The sequence below is a fragment of the Ciconia boyciana genome, chromosome 7 (assembly GCF_034638445.1).
Source record: "Ciconia boyciana chromosome 7, ASM3463844v1, whole genome shotgun sequence".
Lineage (NCBI taxonomy): Eukaryota > Metazoa > Chordata > Aves > Ciconiiformes > Ciconiidae > Ciconia > Ciconia boyciana.
The window spans coordinates 40,792,521-40,806,876 of record NC_132940.1 but is presented as its reverse complement, the minus strand read 5'-3'; the positions used below and the strand labels follow the sequence as shown (position 1 = coordinate 40,806,876).

The following is a 14,356-nucleotide window of genomic DNA, read 5'->3' as shown; positions in this document are numbered from 1 at the left end:
ACACAGTTACATTTACCACATAAAATTGCAAAATTGCATAGTTCTTTATTTTCTTTAACTTAGGACTAAAAGGAATTTGTAGGCAGAAGAACTAGTATTCAGTGGTCTCTATTCAATGGTTTGTCCTAGCTATTGAAGACTAAGGAATCCAGCCATAGTAAAGGCATTCAAGCAATGTGCTTTGGTTTAATATTTTTTATTCACTGTCCTCAACTCCTTCCCAGTGCTGTAATGCCTCTGTTATGGCTGGATCCCATAGTTAGTAATAGAAAGAGGGTGTTGCCACCTTTCCTTGTCCACCTCTCAAAAAGGACCTGGAAGAACTCGAAAGGATACCTAGAAGAATGACAGGGCGATATCCCTGATGGGATATAAATCAGTGAATGTTGGAGGAGTATTCTAAGGAAATACAACTGTGTGACTGCCCTATCCACATATTCTTTTCCGTGCAACTGGTGTGAAAGACAGGATACTAAACTAAATTAAGTTTAGTCTGACCTCGGAAGACACTTCTTCTGTTACATAAAGTACATCCTACAGCATGCACTGTACGTTGTTTTAGGAGAAAGAATTTCTTAATATTTTCTTTTCTTTACTTTGTTCAACCAGGCATCTGTGCAGGCCATGCCATAACCGTGAAAAAGCTAAGGGACTGGGCAAGTACATCTGTCAGAAGTGCCACTTGATAATTGATGAGCAGCCTCTGATGTTTAGGAATGATTCCTACCATCCGGATCACTTCAACTGCACCCACTGTGGGTATGTTCTCATATTCTAAACTCTGACAAAAAAGGAGAGACACAAACAGTACAGTCCTTTCCAAGGCCTGAACTTTGCTGCCTTCACATTGTTGAACAAACAGAAATTGTGTGAGGAGAAATTGAAAGAAATTTGGAAAGCCTACAGGAACTTTAGTTTTATTTTGCCGTTCAATGTTCTTTTATCTTAAACTTGAATGACACTGTTTTATACTGAAAATGAAAATAATTCCTTGGTATGAACTTACCTGAAAGGCTGTGTGCAGATTACAATAATAGTGTTGTCCAAAGATAGCTGTTGCCAGGCTATTCAAAATAGTTTCGCTTTGTATTCCTGGATAGAAAAAAAAGATGACTTGGTGAGCTGTGTCAGTCTTCTGGCACAGTCCATTACTATGCTGATACCTGTCTGACCTGAATTACTTACCATGAAGGCAGTGTAATTGGAGCACAGCACTGCCCTAGAATGGATAACAGTGCTGAAGAATAAAGTAAATGGCTCAGTGCTGAGCACTGCTAGGATGGTCGTCGTACTGGAGCTATCCCATTCAAAGATAGCTTGAGTCTTTGCATGACACTGCATTGTTCCATGTAAGAACATCTCATATTTCTGCCAGAGTATCTGGCCGAAGACATGATATTCCACGTATGTTCCCTTGTCTGGCAAACTGAGAAAGCAATTTTAGAAAGATGAGTTGATAATAACTATAGTTCACTAGCTTAATTTAATGACTCTGCACTTGTATCATGAATGTTGCCAAAGTATGTTAACTTTCAAGTTTAGTCTTCCGAAACTTCATCTTGGGCATTAAAGAGCTTCACGTGGTGTTGTTACTTCAGGGACATGTTTGTGTTTTCAGGAAGGAGCTGACTGCTGAGGCCCGGGAACTGAAGGGAGAACTGTATTGCCTGCCCTGCCATGACAAAATGGGAATCCCCATCTGTGGAGCCTGCCGCAGGCCCATTGAGGGACGAGTGGTCAATGCTCTGGGAAAGCAATGGCATGTTGAGGTGAGGCCTCTCTGAATCTGAAACTTCCTTCAGGAGTCATTTTGAAAGAGGACTAGTGCTAGTTGGAAGCTGTAGACATTTACGTGATCTGTAATATATGAATTCAGACAAAAACCAATTGCTTATGTTTCAGATTGTCTTCACCTTATGTGAGTGAATGAGTACAGCAGGGTCATTAGGGTTGCCTTAAGAAAGATATGCTTTCACAACAGTAATAACCTTAATTTTAAAATGCCTGCGTTGCATTGTAAAGATTCTTGCAGAATATGGTTCACTAAACAGCATTTATTTACTAATAAATGATGTGCATATTTACTATGATGTACTTAGATGTATCCTCTGCAACCCCAGTTAAACAGGTTCATAACAGTGTTAGAATTTGTAATGTAGGCAGAGCCAGTGCAATTCTTGCTTTTTAAGCCTTTTCAGCTCATTATTTCTATAACTTTCAGCTGAGTCATCACAGCTTGATCTGAAGTTTTTTAGTGATTTAAGCCTCCTAGGGCTTGAAATGAGAGAGATGATGCTGCTCATTTGAAGTGCATTCATACCAACTGTGCTGGTTTTGGCTGGGATAGAGTTAATTTTCTTCATAGTAGCTAGTATGGGGCTATGTTCTGGATATGTGCTGGAAACAGTGTTGATAACACAGGGATGTTTTAGTTCCTGCTGAGCAGTGCTTACACAGAGTCAAGGCCTTTTCTGCCTCTCACACCACCCCACCAGTGAGTAGGCTGGGGGTCCACAAGAAGTTGGGAGGGGACACAGCTGGGACAGCTGACCCCAGCTGACCAAAGGGCTATCCCAGACCATATGATGTCTTGCTCAGTATATATACTGGGGGAAGTTGGCCGGGGGGTAGTGATTGCTGCTCGGGGTCTGGCTGGGTGTTGGTCAGCAGGTTTAACAGTTATGCGTGATGGAGCCCTGCTTTCCTGGAGATGGCTGAACACCTGCCTGCCCGTGGGAAGTAGTGACTGAATTCCTTGTTTTGCTTTGCTTGCGTGCGCGACTGTTGCTTTACCTATTAAATGTCTTTATCTCAACCCATGAGTTTTCTTTTACCCTTCCAATTCTCTCCTCCATCCCATGAGGGGGGAGTGAGTGAGCAGCTGTGTGGTGCTTAGTTGCCAGCTGGGGTTAAACCACAACACTAACCTTGTTTTATGTTCCTGTTTCTCTTCTCTGAAACAAGCAAGATAATAGTCCGCAGGTCTATCAGTATAGGCACAAGATGCTTGCCCTTTCAGCAGGTCTTCTACCCATCTTTAATACAATTCTTAATTACTATAGTAGACTAAATATTTCTTCTTTTCTTTTACTTCCATAAAGATTTTCCTGTCTGAGTTTCATTAAAGAATTAAGGGGTAACAGTTTTAAACTGAAAGAGGGTAGATTTAGATTAGATATTAGAAAGAAATTCTTTACTGTGAGGGTGGTGAGACACTGGAACAGGTTGCCCAGAGAAGTTGTGGATGCCCCATCCCTGGAAGCGTTCAGGGCCAGGTTGAATGGGACTTGGAGCAGCCTGGTCTCGTGGAAGGTGTCACTGCCCATGGCAGGGGGGTTGGAACTAGATGATCTTTAAGGTCCCTTCCAACCCAAACCATTCTATGATTCTGTGATTAAGTGTCTCTTATTGAGCCATGATTTGTAGCCATGCAAGTTTTTCCCTGGTGATGGAAAAGTTGCTTTGCCTGCCACTGTATGTCTTTTTTTCTTTTACAGCATTTTGTTTGTGCCAAATGTGAGAAGCCATTCTTGGGGCACCGACACTATGAGAAAAAAGGACTGGCTTATTGTGAAACTCACTATAACCAGGTAAATTCTGCCATCTATACTGTAGGTACTTGCTCTGACTGGCAAATGCTTTTTTGCATTTTACATATGCAAAGCTGTGCAGATTTTGCATAATCTGAATTTGTAGAGGCAATGCAGTATTAAGAAATTAGTGAGATTTGACAGAAAAAATAGTTTTTCTTGGTAGATGTGAAAATTGATGCTGAGAACAGAATAGAAATGTCTTGGGGATATTGATTTTTCTTTGTGCCATTGACAGAAAAAAAACACTGACCATGGGTTGTGATTAAAATCCCTGTAATTCTACTCCAAAACTATTTGTGTGGATGACTTTGATAATTACTTGCTTCCATGGGCCTAAGATAAATGTTGTGCTGTCTAAAGCATAAGAAAAGTATTTTTCAAAAGCCAATCAAAACCTATTTTTCTGTATGACTCTATTGAGCAGCTATGAATTTGGTGTTTTCTTCTGTCAGATAAATTAATCTCTTTCTCTCATAAGAGATAAGTGTTACTGTTTTGAAAGTAGCTCTAGGTTTTATTTTGATGTTTATAGGTAAGCATCAGGAGATGTTTGTCTACAGTAAGCATCATACTTTGCTGATCCTCTTTTCTCCAAATTGCCACATGTACAGGACTTTAAGATCACATAACAGTGGTAGAGTGTGAGGCATCAACAAAAAAGGTTTTGTAGTATTTAGTGGTATGAGATCCAAAGGAACATAGACTATTTGGCAAGTGTATGAGAAGTTATTCAGAAGATTTAAATTGGTATATTTGGGGCTATTGCAATGTCTGGGAATTCTTTGATTTTTAGGATTTAATGTTCACACCAGCTGTGTAATTTGGGGAGCATGAGTAGTCAGTAACATGAGTTCCTGTTATTATTTCTTTTGCTGTGCAGCTCTTTGGAGATGTCTGCTACAACTGCAGCCACGTGATAGAGGGAGATGGTAAGATTTGTTCTCTCCTTGTTTTGGGTTGCTGTCTTTGTTCTATTTGTTAGTGCAGCTGTTGCAGTCCCACAGTTGCAAGGCACCAGTGTTTCTTTTCACATCTGGCCTCATTTGAATTTGGATACAAATCTGAATTCAAATAATCCTGCAGTTTCCTCTTATTTTGTGCTTTTGCTTTTGCAGTGGTATCAGCTCTTAACAAGGCCTGGTGTGTGAATTGCTTCTCCTGCTCCACCTGCAACATCAAGCTTACACTGAAGTAAGTCAGTGTTTGTATTTTGGACCATATGAGACATTTGCCTCTTAGGCAGGGGTACCAGCTTGGGGGAGCTATGAGCCAGTGCCTCTCTGAGGGGCAATATCCCTTTTCTCTGTGGGAGCAGGTGCTTATAATTCCACTGATTTCAGAACTAAAAGGGAGCTGGGACTCAGCATCCTCACTAATTTATTTTCCTTCATTAATCTATTCTGTAAGAAGGTTGGGTAAGAGGAGAACTCATGCAGCAGTACAGAGGGAAGGCTCTAAACTTCAAGTAACTGCCTGTCCTGAAGTACTTGCAGCCTCCATGTCTCCTTAGTCTGGATGCGCCCCTCAATGACAGCATTTGCAATTTCTTAGAATATTTTGAAAGAAAATATTATGCTAGTTACCTCAAATACATAGAAGAGGGACAGAAAACAAAACAATCCTACATTTTTCCTTTTTCAGGTTCAAACCCTTATCCTACTATGCTGGGTTGGCCCCACAGCCTTGTATATGAAGGAGCTCTAATTCATCACAAAGAGGACCTTTGAAGTGACACTTCCATTCTACGATAACAACATTATTATTCTAGACTCTTACATACAAATATATAGCAAAATCTTGCTCCTTATTTAACTAGCAATACTTAAAGGCCCTAGTTCCCTGATAAGAACCCAACCTCTGTACTTACATGACAAGACAAGGAAGTGAGTTGTTTTTTACGTGCAGTAGAACACAAACAACAGCATTTACGTAGATGCACAGAGACTTGATTTAGTGAAGCATACAGTTTGCAAATACCATTTTAATAGCCCGCTGTTCTTTGTGTTAAAGGAATAAGTTTGTGGAGTTTGACATGAAGCCTGTATGCAAGAAGTGCTATGAGAAATTCCCTCTGGAGCTGAAGAAACGCCTGAAGAAGTTGTCAGAGCTGGCATCCAAGAAGGCACATCCCAAAGCTCTGGATTTAAACTCTGCTTAAACAGGTCTGTCAGTCTACTGACTGCACTCTTACAGTCATAAGCTGCTGCTCACAGCAGCTGTTGATTACAGAGGCAATTACTAAGAACAAGTGAAACCAAAGATAAGTAGTACCTTCCCCTGCTTCTGGTAATGTAGCTTGCATTTTGACTATCCCTTTTCTCAAGCAATTGTCTATTAACACTGGCAGAAAGAGGAATACGATTTCTGCTTGAGCAGATTACAGGCTGGTTGTTAATTTGCTAATAACAGCTTATTCTGCCTTTGTGGAATTGTACAGTCTTTCCTTCCTCAGTTGAACGGTAGTTCTCTCTCCATTCCTCTATAGTCTAAGGAATTTGGAAACAGTGATTGACTGTTGAGGGGTGGAAGAAATGCGTGATTTACTTTTTTTCAGTTAAAGCGTAAAAATTTATTTTCTTACCCGGGGTGAAGACATTTTTAATTTTTTTAATATGTACGCAAATATTCTGAAAGCTGTCACTCTTTGCTACATGCAAAATGTTCTGGTCTTTCTCCACATTCCTACTGAGCATATACAGATGCTGTACAGTCCTTCTGGTTTGCAGGTTTACTGGGAAAACCTAGGAACCAATAGTTATGGCATCTGCACTGCCCGCTTGTCTGGCTTAGGTCCAATGTTAAGACAGCTGAAGAAGTTTGCTTTGCTGCTTCCCTGTTCAGTACTAAGGACAATTCAGTTGTCAAGGCCATGTTGTCAAGGCCTCTTCAGAACAGTCGGGCTCTCCTTAAGGAGGAGGTGGCTATGGGAAATGAAAGATTTTGTTAGAAACTGACACTATAATTTTCTCAGTTTGTTCTCTACTACTATGTGGGTACTAGAGGTACTAGTGGTCAACAGAAGGCATGTCCTATCCACTGGCGTAGCTGACATTTCTTGAGGCAATGTGGCTGGAGCCTTGGTTATTCTTTTGCATGATGAAATCAAATTGATAGTATGGTACCAATTTAAGCACTTCAGTTTCCCCATCCTTCTCACTTTATTTGAAAGATGACTCTCTTCTGGAGCTTGTTGGTCACGCTCCAGAAAGCCCAATTACATGAAGGGGTTTCTAATATTTACAGTTTGTAATGAATGTGGTCTTATGCAGAAAAAAAAAGGAAGTATTTTTCTTAAAATTTTCACCCAAATAAGAGTTTCCCATCACCTTTCTTCCTAAGACCTGAGTTTACTTAAAGAGAAGACCTCAGACATTAATCTGTACATCTTAAGCGTATAGTTCTGCTCTGTAGCTTTGCCTATCACTGGTGAAGTTTCACTGGTCTTACTGTCTCTGCTAGTACAACCCAAGGTGCTGAGAACTTTACTGGTTTTGAACATTCTCGATATTTCTTCAGGGGTGAGCCATCAGCAGTGCTGTTTCTGAGTCCACCTGTGTGTTGTATAATCACAGTGAGCTGCTGAGACCTCTGGAGGTGTCCCCCATAGTTTCTTGTGCTGAACTAAGCTGAGCAGCCTGAAAATCCCTTTCGCTGAATAGTTGGAAACTGTGCCTGCCATTTTGCAAGGTGGACAGGATGAAAGGCACTGGAGGACTGCTGTCCCTTGCATGATTTAAATCTTCCAAAAAGTGGCTAGTTTAGTAGGTCAAATGAACACAGCAGTTGGGCCTAGGCACCACCCTGCAGCCCCAGGTGAATTAGCTAGCAAGAAGTTAAAGCTTCCTCACTTCCTGTATGTATGAGCAGCAACTGGATTGGGGCAATAATCTACCTTAAAATTGGCCTCACTGCCATCACACTCTGCTCAGAATAGATCTAAACAAGATAATAGCTAAAGCATTGATAGCTGTTAACATGCTTGCTGTAGCTACTACCCATGAAACTGCACCAGTGATATCACAGCAGTGGTGGGAAATCCTGGTTAACTGTGTGCAGATAAGAATCCCACATGCGAGGCCATCTCTTAGATACTTACTGGCTTTGCTAATTCAGTTTCCTTCAGCTGCTTTGCTTTTTGTTGCCGTGAGTTACCATAAACTTTTAACTGGGGTATACAGCATCCGCTATAACACGGATGAGGGGATAGGCCTAATTTTAACAGTAGAACTCTTCCATCCTCTTCTGACCAATATGCACTGTAGATTACAGTAATAGTAGCTGCTTTTGTCACTGCTTTAGGAGAAACACGTGGCTAGTCAGTGTTCTCTCACCAGCCTTTAAATGGTCTTTTAGTTAAGGGCACAAAGAGCAGCATGTCTTTTGGTGCAGTAATATGTGGCCACTGCAAAGACCAGTCTTGTAAGCCTATTCTTTGGCATTTTTTTCACAGCATAAAACATGAGAACTACTGATCTAGGTGCAGTTCGGTATGTTATGCAGATTCTTCTCAGCATAAAGCATTCAGGTCTGTTCCTATAATCTTAGTCACAGGCCATGTCTAATGCTAAATCTGAGCAGCTGTGTATCTTCAGCCTCCTGGGAAGATGGTGGGAGGAACACACAGCCACATAGCTACTGGTAAATATGGAAAGAATATGTAACTAGCAGGCAATAGGTAATATTCTGTCAGTGGCCACTCTCAAGTTCAGCAATGGAAAATGCATGTATGTAGAGCTGAATGGAATTACTTTTGTACTGCAAGTAGAGATTTAGTGTGTACTCTCACTTTGTCTCATATTAGAAATTCAGTAGACCTAGTAAGCTTCAGTGTTCAAAGGACAGTTGATATCATTCTCATCAATAAGCTGTTCAGTTTTCTAGGATTTGGATTATATCCTTATCTTCAGAGCATTTACCAAAATTAGTGAGGGAAAAAAATCATCATAATCCCTGATCTCTATACTAGCGGAGGGTGATGTTCTCTTAAATTATTAATTTTTCACAATTATTTTTCTTATACTCCTGCTGCCCATAGCCTGCAATGTGCAGAGTTACAGTAGTGAATATTACTGACATACCTTTTGTGGGACAGTGGAACTGAAGGAGTAGGAGAAATAACTATAAATAGTTTAAATAAATGCATCTTCCTCTACTTCTTTGAGTCTACTTTTTAAAAACTAAGTAGAATATAATGCAGACTGATGAATTCTTCTTAGTGTGTTGAGAGGCTGACAGGTTGGGTTTTGGGTTTTTTTGTTGTTGATTTTTTTTTTTAAATAAAGTCAAGGTCTCAGTCAGAAATGAGCTGCATGCTTTTTTCCATTGCTGTAAATAGACATGCTGGCCAAATTTGTCCTAGGTATCACTCCAGTGGAGAGTATAGATTTATATCAAGGTTGAACATGGCTCAGAAGTCTGCACTTAGTAAAAGCTGTTGTCTCATTATATACATTTATAGTTTACATTCATATTTATACATACTGAATTAAAATCACTAATATTCACTGAGTACACTTGAAAATGGTTTTGCTTTTAGAAACCACAGTATGTGAAGCTTGTTTGTATTAAAAGGATATGTTAATCACTTGCAATCTAATCTGCTCTCTAGGGTTTGCATCCTGGTCTTTATTTTTACAGCAGTCTGTGCAATGTAGGCAAATATTGTTCAACTTTCTGTGCAGAGAGTTTCTAGATGTTGCGTGTTTTCTATTAGATGATGTGACTGACATTTTTTAAAGAAGTGGTTGGATGGTGAAGGAATACATTGCAGGCAAACATGTAATAAATGCAGTTGTACTAGTCTGTAAAGCACTATTAAGTGCTGAGGATGGTATAGTCTGAGTAAAAGAATTAGCAGCTAATTGTCTTGGTTCAGGCCTTGATGAGCAGTGTGGATTCTATGCCGTGTGGAGCTCTCATTTTATCACACATTGCTTCTGCTGTCTAACCAAAACATGTGATTGTGGATTAAAATGTTGTAATACTGTACCTTTTTATGTTCCTGTAATAAAGTTAACTGTAATACATTTTAAATCTTCACACAAAAAACAAATGTAGAAAAGTTGTATATTGTACAGTTAAAAAATTACACTTGCAATGCTGAGCCAGAGAGCATTACGCACTCTGAGGAACTCTGGGGATTGCCTAAATCTGATGCACCGTTGTGGTGAATTCACATTTTGGGTCTGTGCTGCTTCTATGGTTGATGAGGATGTGCAGAAAGGGGTATCATCCTTTTAGAGGCTGTGCTGTACAAATTGTGTCGTGTATATGACAAATAGATGGGATGCTAGGATCATTTACAGGCTGTAGTGGATGTTTGGTAGGTTTAGGTTACATGGATCTAGAGCAAATACTCAGTTTTCTTGTTAAAAAAGACATTGTGGTTAATTTTCTGCAGTGTTTATTTAAAAACCAGAAATGATACAGTTTGGCTGCAAAATTTCTTTGTACAGGTGAAGTATTGAATGCTTCTCACTTATAGCCAGTTAGATCAGACGTAGGATGACAAAACACCTCAAACTCTTTAGTCTCAAATGTTTCCATTGCCAGCAATGGACATTACAGCAGGAATATCTAATTACATGCAAAAGGATCAACTATTCTGACAAGTGTGGCACTCATTTAGATGCACAAAGAGAGTGGGGCTCTTCCCTGCCACCCACGTACAAAACTCCCATTAGTGTTTGAATTTCACACACACACATCTGAGGGAACAAGAGAACCATTGTGCATACGTTGGCAAATTTGAGAGATCTAGCAGATCTGCTTTTCCAGCACTGCCAGATCATGTCTCAAGGAACTTGGTGTAAATGCTTTAAGACATGTCCATGTTTCACTGTGAGCAAGGGAGGGCTTGTCATTGAGGAAGGAGTACTTGTTCTCTGATGTGGTAAGCATCTAGGCTTACTACCACCACAGTGCATATATGCTTTGCACACTCTGGTTCCTATAGGACCAAAGTTGTGTGTTTACAAAGGTCTGAGAGGTGAACAAGTGCTGAATCAAATTTTACCACTCAAAGTGCCTGCTAAACAGGAAATAGAAAAGATCAGGAGAAATTAAAGCTATTATTCTTGTCTCATGAATGAATGTCTGCATAACTGCAAGCTGAGAACATTTTTATAGAGCAGAAAAGTCTCTTTTCAACCGATATCTGTTAGACTGAGTTCTTTGATTCTTATTTGCACTGAATAGCACATCTATAACTTGAAATAGGAGCAACTGAGTAAAAGTAATGGACTCAAAATCCAGGCTTATTTCAGAGTTTGTTTATCCTTACTAGAAACTGCATAGTAGAAAGCAGTTGTTAGTTTCCAAGTGCATTATAAAGTGTGGAAGAAAGAAAACTATTTAATTTAACCAAGGCAATGGTAAACCAGTGGACAGCCTGCTAATTTAGCAGCACACAGGAATGACAATTACATTCTACGGTAACTGGCTGTCATAGTCTACTATAACTTGCAGCACATAACCTAGTGATAAAAGGATGAAAACCAGCATCTTACCTTTCAAGGTGTCCAGTTATCTTACTACTAAAGGGCATTTCTCTACTCTTAGAATTTCCAATAGGAGGAAAAAAAATAACATTACCTTTGTTTGCAAAGACTCAAGGAGTTTATGCATTTGGTAAGAGCATATACAACAAGGGGACATTTTCTTTCCAAAAAGAAGACAATTGTTAATGTGTGTGTCTCTTTAAGAATGGAGGAGATTTAGAATATCAGAAGAGGCTCTCACATTAGGGTTCCTCCGCCCCCCGCCCCCATAATACATTAAAATCCAGCTAAACTTTCTCTAAATCCAAAATCTGAATGGATTTTTTATACTACATCTCAGACAGACAAGTGTTACAGATATTTGAAAGCACATGCTCACTTGAGCTTCTCTTGTAATATTTCAGCAACACAGTTCATTCAGTGTGTGATCAGAAGATTGGTCATCAAGTTTAATATTTTTTAAATGGCATTTCTTCCAGGAGCTGAAATTACAGGTAGTTTGGCACAGATATAGGTCATGGGTTCTATTTCTGCTCTCAGGCTGGGAGGTTCTTTTGCTTGTTTACAGCATTCATTAGCAGGTGTACATAGGATGTTAACAGGTCATCCATTTTGTAACCCTGTCAGAAAAGAAAAGTCTTAAGTCTCTCAGAGAGCTCCAGAAGCAAAAATACTTATAATTTCCTTCCTGTTTTATCTTCTTCTTAGGTTCTTACCTGCACGGACATCTCCCCTTCCAACGGCTATTACTGTTTTGATAATTATCTGTCTATTCCTCCCTCTGCTCTTCCCTTCATAGATTTAAAAACTTTACAGAGCATAGCTCTACTGCCTCTTGTTGTTCATTCTATAGATTGACATCTTGCACTTAGGAATCCAAGCTTTTCTGTGAGAGAAGTTAGTCCTTAAATGTTTTTATGTTATCTTCACAAATTTACCTTTAAATATCAATACAGTGATGCTTGTCTGTGTGTGTGGACAAACTGAAACCAATTCTTAAAAAGGTGGTACCACTCATTGAAAAGTGTAAAATCTTATAAGGATGGCGTTACTGCATAGATGGATCAAACCATGCAAGACAAAAAGCCTCTTACATAGTTTTGTGGGTAGTGCAGTCTTTTCTCAATGTCTCAGATAGATAGAATTTTGATGTATGGGAAGAATTTGGGAAATTACTATTTTTCCTTGTCTCTGTGGCTTACATCTCTGCATCAGATGGCATTATATAGCACTGAACCAGTTCCAAACTGCAATTTTATTGACATACCAGTGAATGCTTTTTGTATCTGCACTGGTTTTAACATCTGTTTTGGCACCATTGTTTTGTAGCAATTCTGGATATAAAGGAAAAATTAGGAATTTCTTGTGTATAAGTTGACAAAACTCTTCTTACCAGAGATGTCTCACATAAGATCCGGCTTCCTCGTACCAGGTTCCCAATTGTCATGTGAAAGTATGTGCTCCCACTGCTCCAATTGGAGATTTTATTGAAGGGGTAGACTGTTAAAATATCCTGTAGGGGGAAACAAACTGAACTATAGAACATTTCTCAAATGAAAACAGGCTGTTATGTAAGAAAACCTGTAGAGTCAGAGCATTCTTCTTCTTTCCCACTTCATTTATAAACACAGTGGATCAAGGTAGGTCTTGCATCCAGACTAGTGGTATATTGTATTTTCACCAAACAGGTGAGTCTTAATCACTCTAGTTAGACTTCCTTTCATTATATATTGATCTTTGCCTTAGCACACTGCCATTATATTTACAATAATCTAAAACTCACTGGATATTTGTTTTCTTATTAAAAGCAAATAGTGATATTCATAAACACTTTTGCCTGGGAACTTGGTAAGACCAGACTGTTTGGGTTAGAGAGCTGGTAAACATTGTCATTTGACCTGATCTTTTAGACAGCTTGGGTTTCCTGCAAAGCATTTTTCTGAAGCAGGTTCCCTAGTGCACTGTCCATCATCTGCTTGATCTTATCACCGCCCAGGTCCATCATGATTACCACTTCTTTTTTCAGAGATGCTCTACACTGTTTTCTTTACAGTGTAGAAACTGCAAAGAAGTGATTTGAGGCAATAACATTTTCTTCAGTTTCACACAGAAGATGAATAGAGGGACTCTTATATCCTCCTACTATTCAGAGAGAAGTTCCTGTTGCTGTCCCTAAATTAGCACAGTCAATTAACTCCTTCCTTAGGTAGACTCTTGAGAAGCAACTGTTACCTTTGTCTTCTGATGTATCAGTGAGACTCCTTGCTTGTTGATTGCAATCAGCACAATCTCTGGGAAATTTGGCTCCGAGGTTTGCTATAAAAGAGTAGCAGAGCAAGGTAAGTAGAAAATGAAGAAATTATCTGTATCAGGTGCATAGTGACCTTTAACAGTGTCCAGTGCTGCTTCTTCTCTTTACCAAATAAACACTGAAACATAAAACTCTTCAATATTATGTAACTATTGCTAAGGATGACTTTTTTGGCCATATATTGATGACTTGAGCAGCTGCTACATAAAAGCAGAATCAGGTCCATTATTTCCTAGTCTATCTGATAATAGGCTTTAATGGTTGGTTGCAAACCAGTTAAGAGCCTAGTGAGGAGAAATTAAAAGTAGCAAGTGGGAAATGATTCCTGGAGTTATCCACTGCAGAATGAGAGGATTAGTACAGTTCTGTTCTGAGGGAAGAGTCCCCAGAGATACAAGATATTGCAGCATTTTGTAGTGGAGAACAATGACAGGACAGTTAAGTATCTATATTAATAAAAGACCCCATCTACTACATAGTTGTAATACTTAATATTACAACTGGAACAACAACATAGCCAGTAAATAACAGGCATAGTTCAGAAGGGATAAAAACCCTATCTCCCCACTTCCAAGGAACTGAGTTTTCCTCAGTAGATGATGGGAAGCCAGCTTTATAATGCATTCTTACTTACACAGATATGGAATTTATAGTCAGTCCATATCCCCCAGTGCTGGTCTACTACCAAAGCCATTCATACAGGCCTTTAAACCTACCTTCACCTCAAAGAAGGCTGATCCAAACGTTGGCCACCGGTGTATCATTTTCAAGAAGGCAACCTTGGCCTCAACCACAGTTTTTCCTTCATGTTTGCTATATGCTGCAGTAATGCTCTGTTTAGAAAAAAGGATACAAAGCCCGTTCAGTTGGAGACAGGCAAGTTTCCAATGTCCAGCATTAGCACTAGAGACAATATTAGACCATCACCAAGATCAGTCTTGTGCCCACAGCAC

General features: G+C 39.5%; 2 protein-coding genes across 4 annotated transcripts in view; one reads left to right on the top strand and one right to left on the bottom strand.

Annotated features, from left to right (window-relative positions):
• The window catches only part of LIMS2 (LIM zinc finger domain containing 2), a 36,542-nt gene extending 26,916 nt beyond the window's left edge, over nucleotides 1-9,626 (top strand). For all 3 annotated transcript variants that reach the window (XM_072866414.1, XM_072866413.1, XM_072866412.1), the window contains 6 exons: nucleotides 610-759; nucleotides 1,619-1,769; nucleotides 3,498-3,590; nucleotides 4,474-4,522; nucleotides 4,709-4,784; nucleotides 5,604-9,626. In XM_072866414.1, coding sequence (XP_072722515.1) covers nucleotides 610-759; nucleotides 1,619-1,769; nucleotides 3,498-3,590; nucleotides 4,474-4,522; nucleotides 4,709-4,784; nucleotides 5,604-5,751 — 667 coding nt within the window. In that variant the 3' untranslated portion in view covers nucleotides 5,752-9,626. The remainder of the gene's footprint in view (nucleotides 1-609; nucleotides 760-1,618; nucleotides 1,770-3,497; nucleotides 3,591-4,473; nucleotides 4,523-4,708; nucleotides 4,785-5,603) is intronic.
• A 1,948-nt stretch (nucleotides 9,627-11,574) lies between these two features.
• MYO7B (myosin VIIB) overlaps nucleotides 11,575-14,356 on the bottom strand; it is a 51,619-nt gene continuing 48,837 nt past the window's right edge. The window contains exons 45-48 of the mRNA XM_072868485.1: nucleotides 14,120-14,236; nucleotides 13,325-13,408; nucleotides 12,486-12,605; nucleotides 11,575-11,712 (exon numbers count right to left, since the gene is read on the bottom strand). Of these exons, the coding sequence (XP_072724586.1) occupies nucleotides 11,629-11,712; nucleotides 12,486-12,605; nucleotides 13,325-13,408; nucleotides 14,120-14,236 (405 nt within the window). The 3' untranslated portion in view covers nucleotides 11,575-11,628. The remainder of the gene's footprint in view (nucleotides 11,713-12,485; nucleotides 12,606-13,324; nucleotides 13,409-14,119; nucleotides 14,237-14,356) is intronic.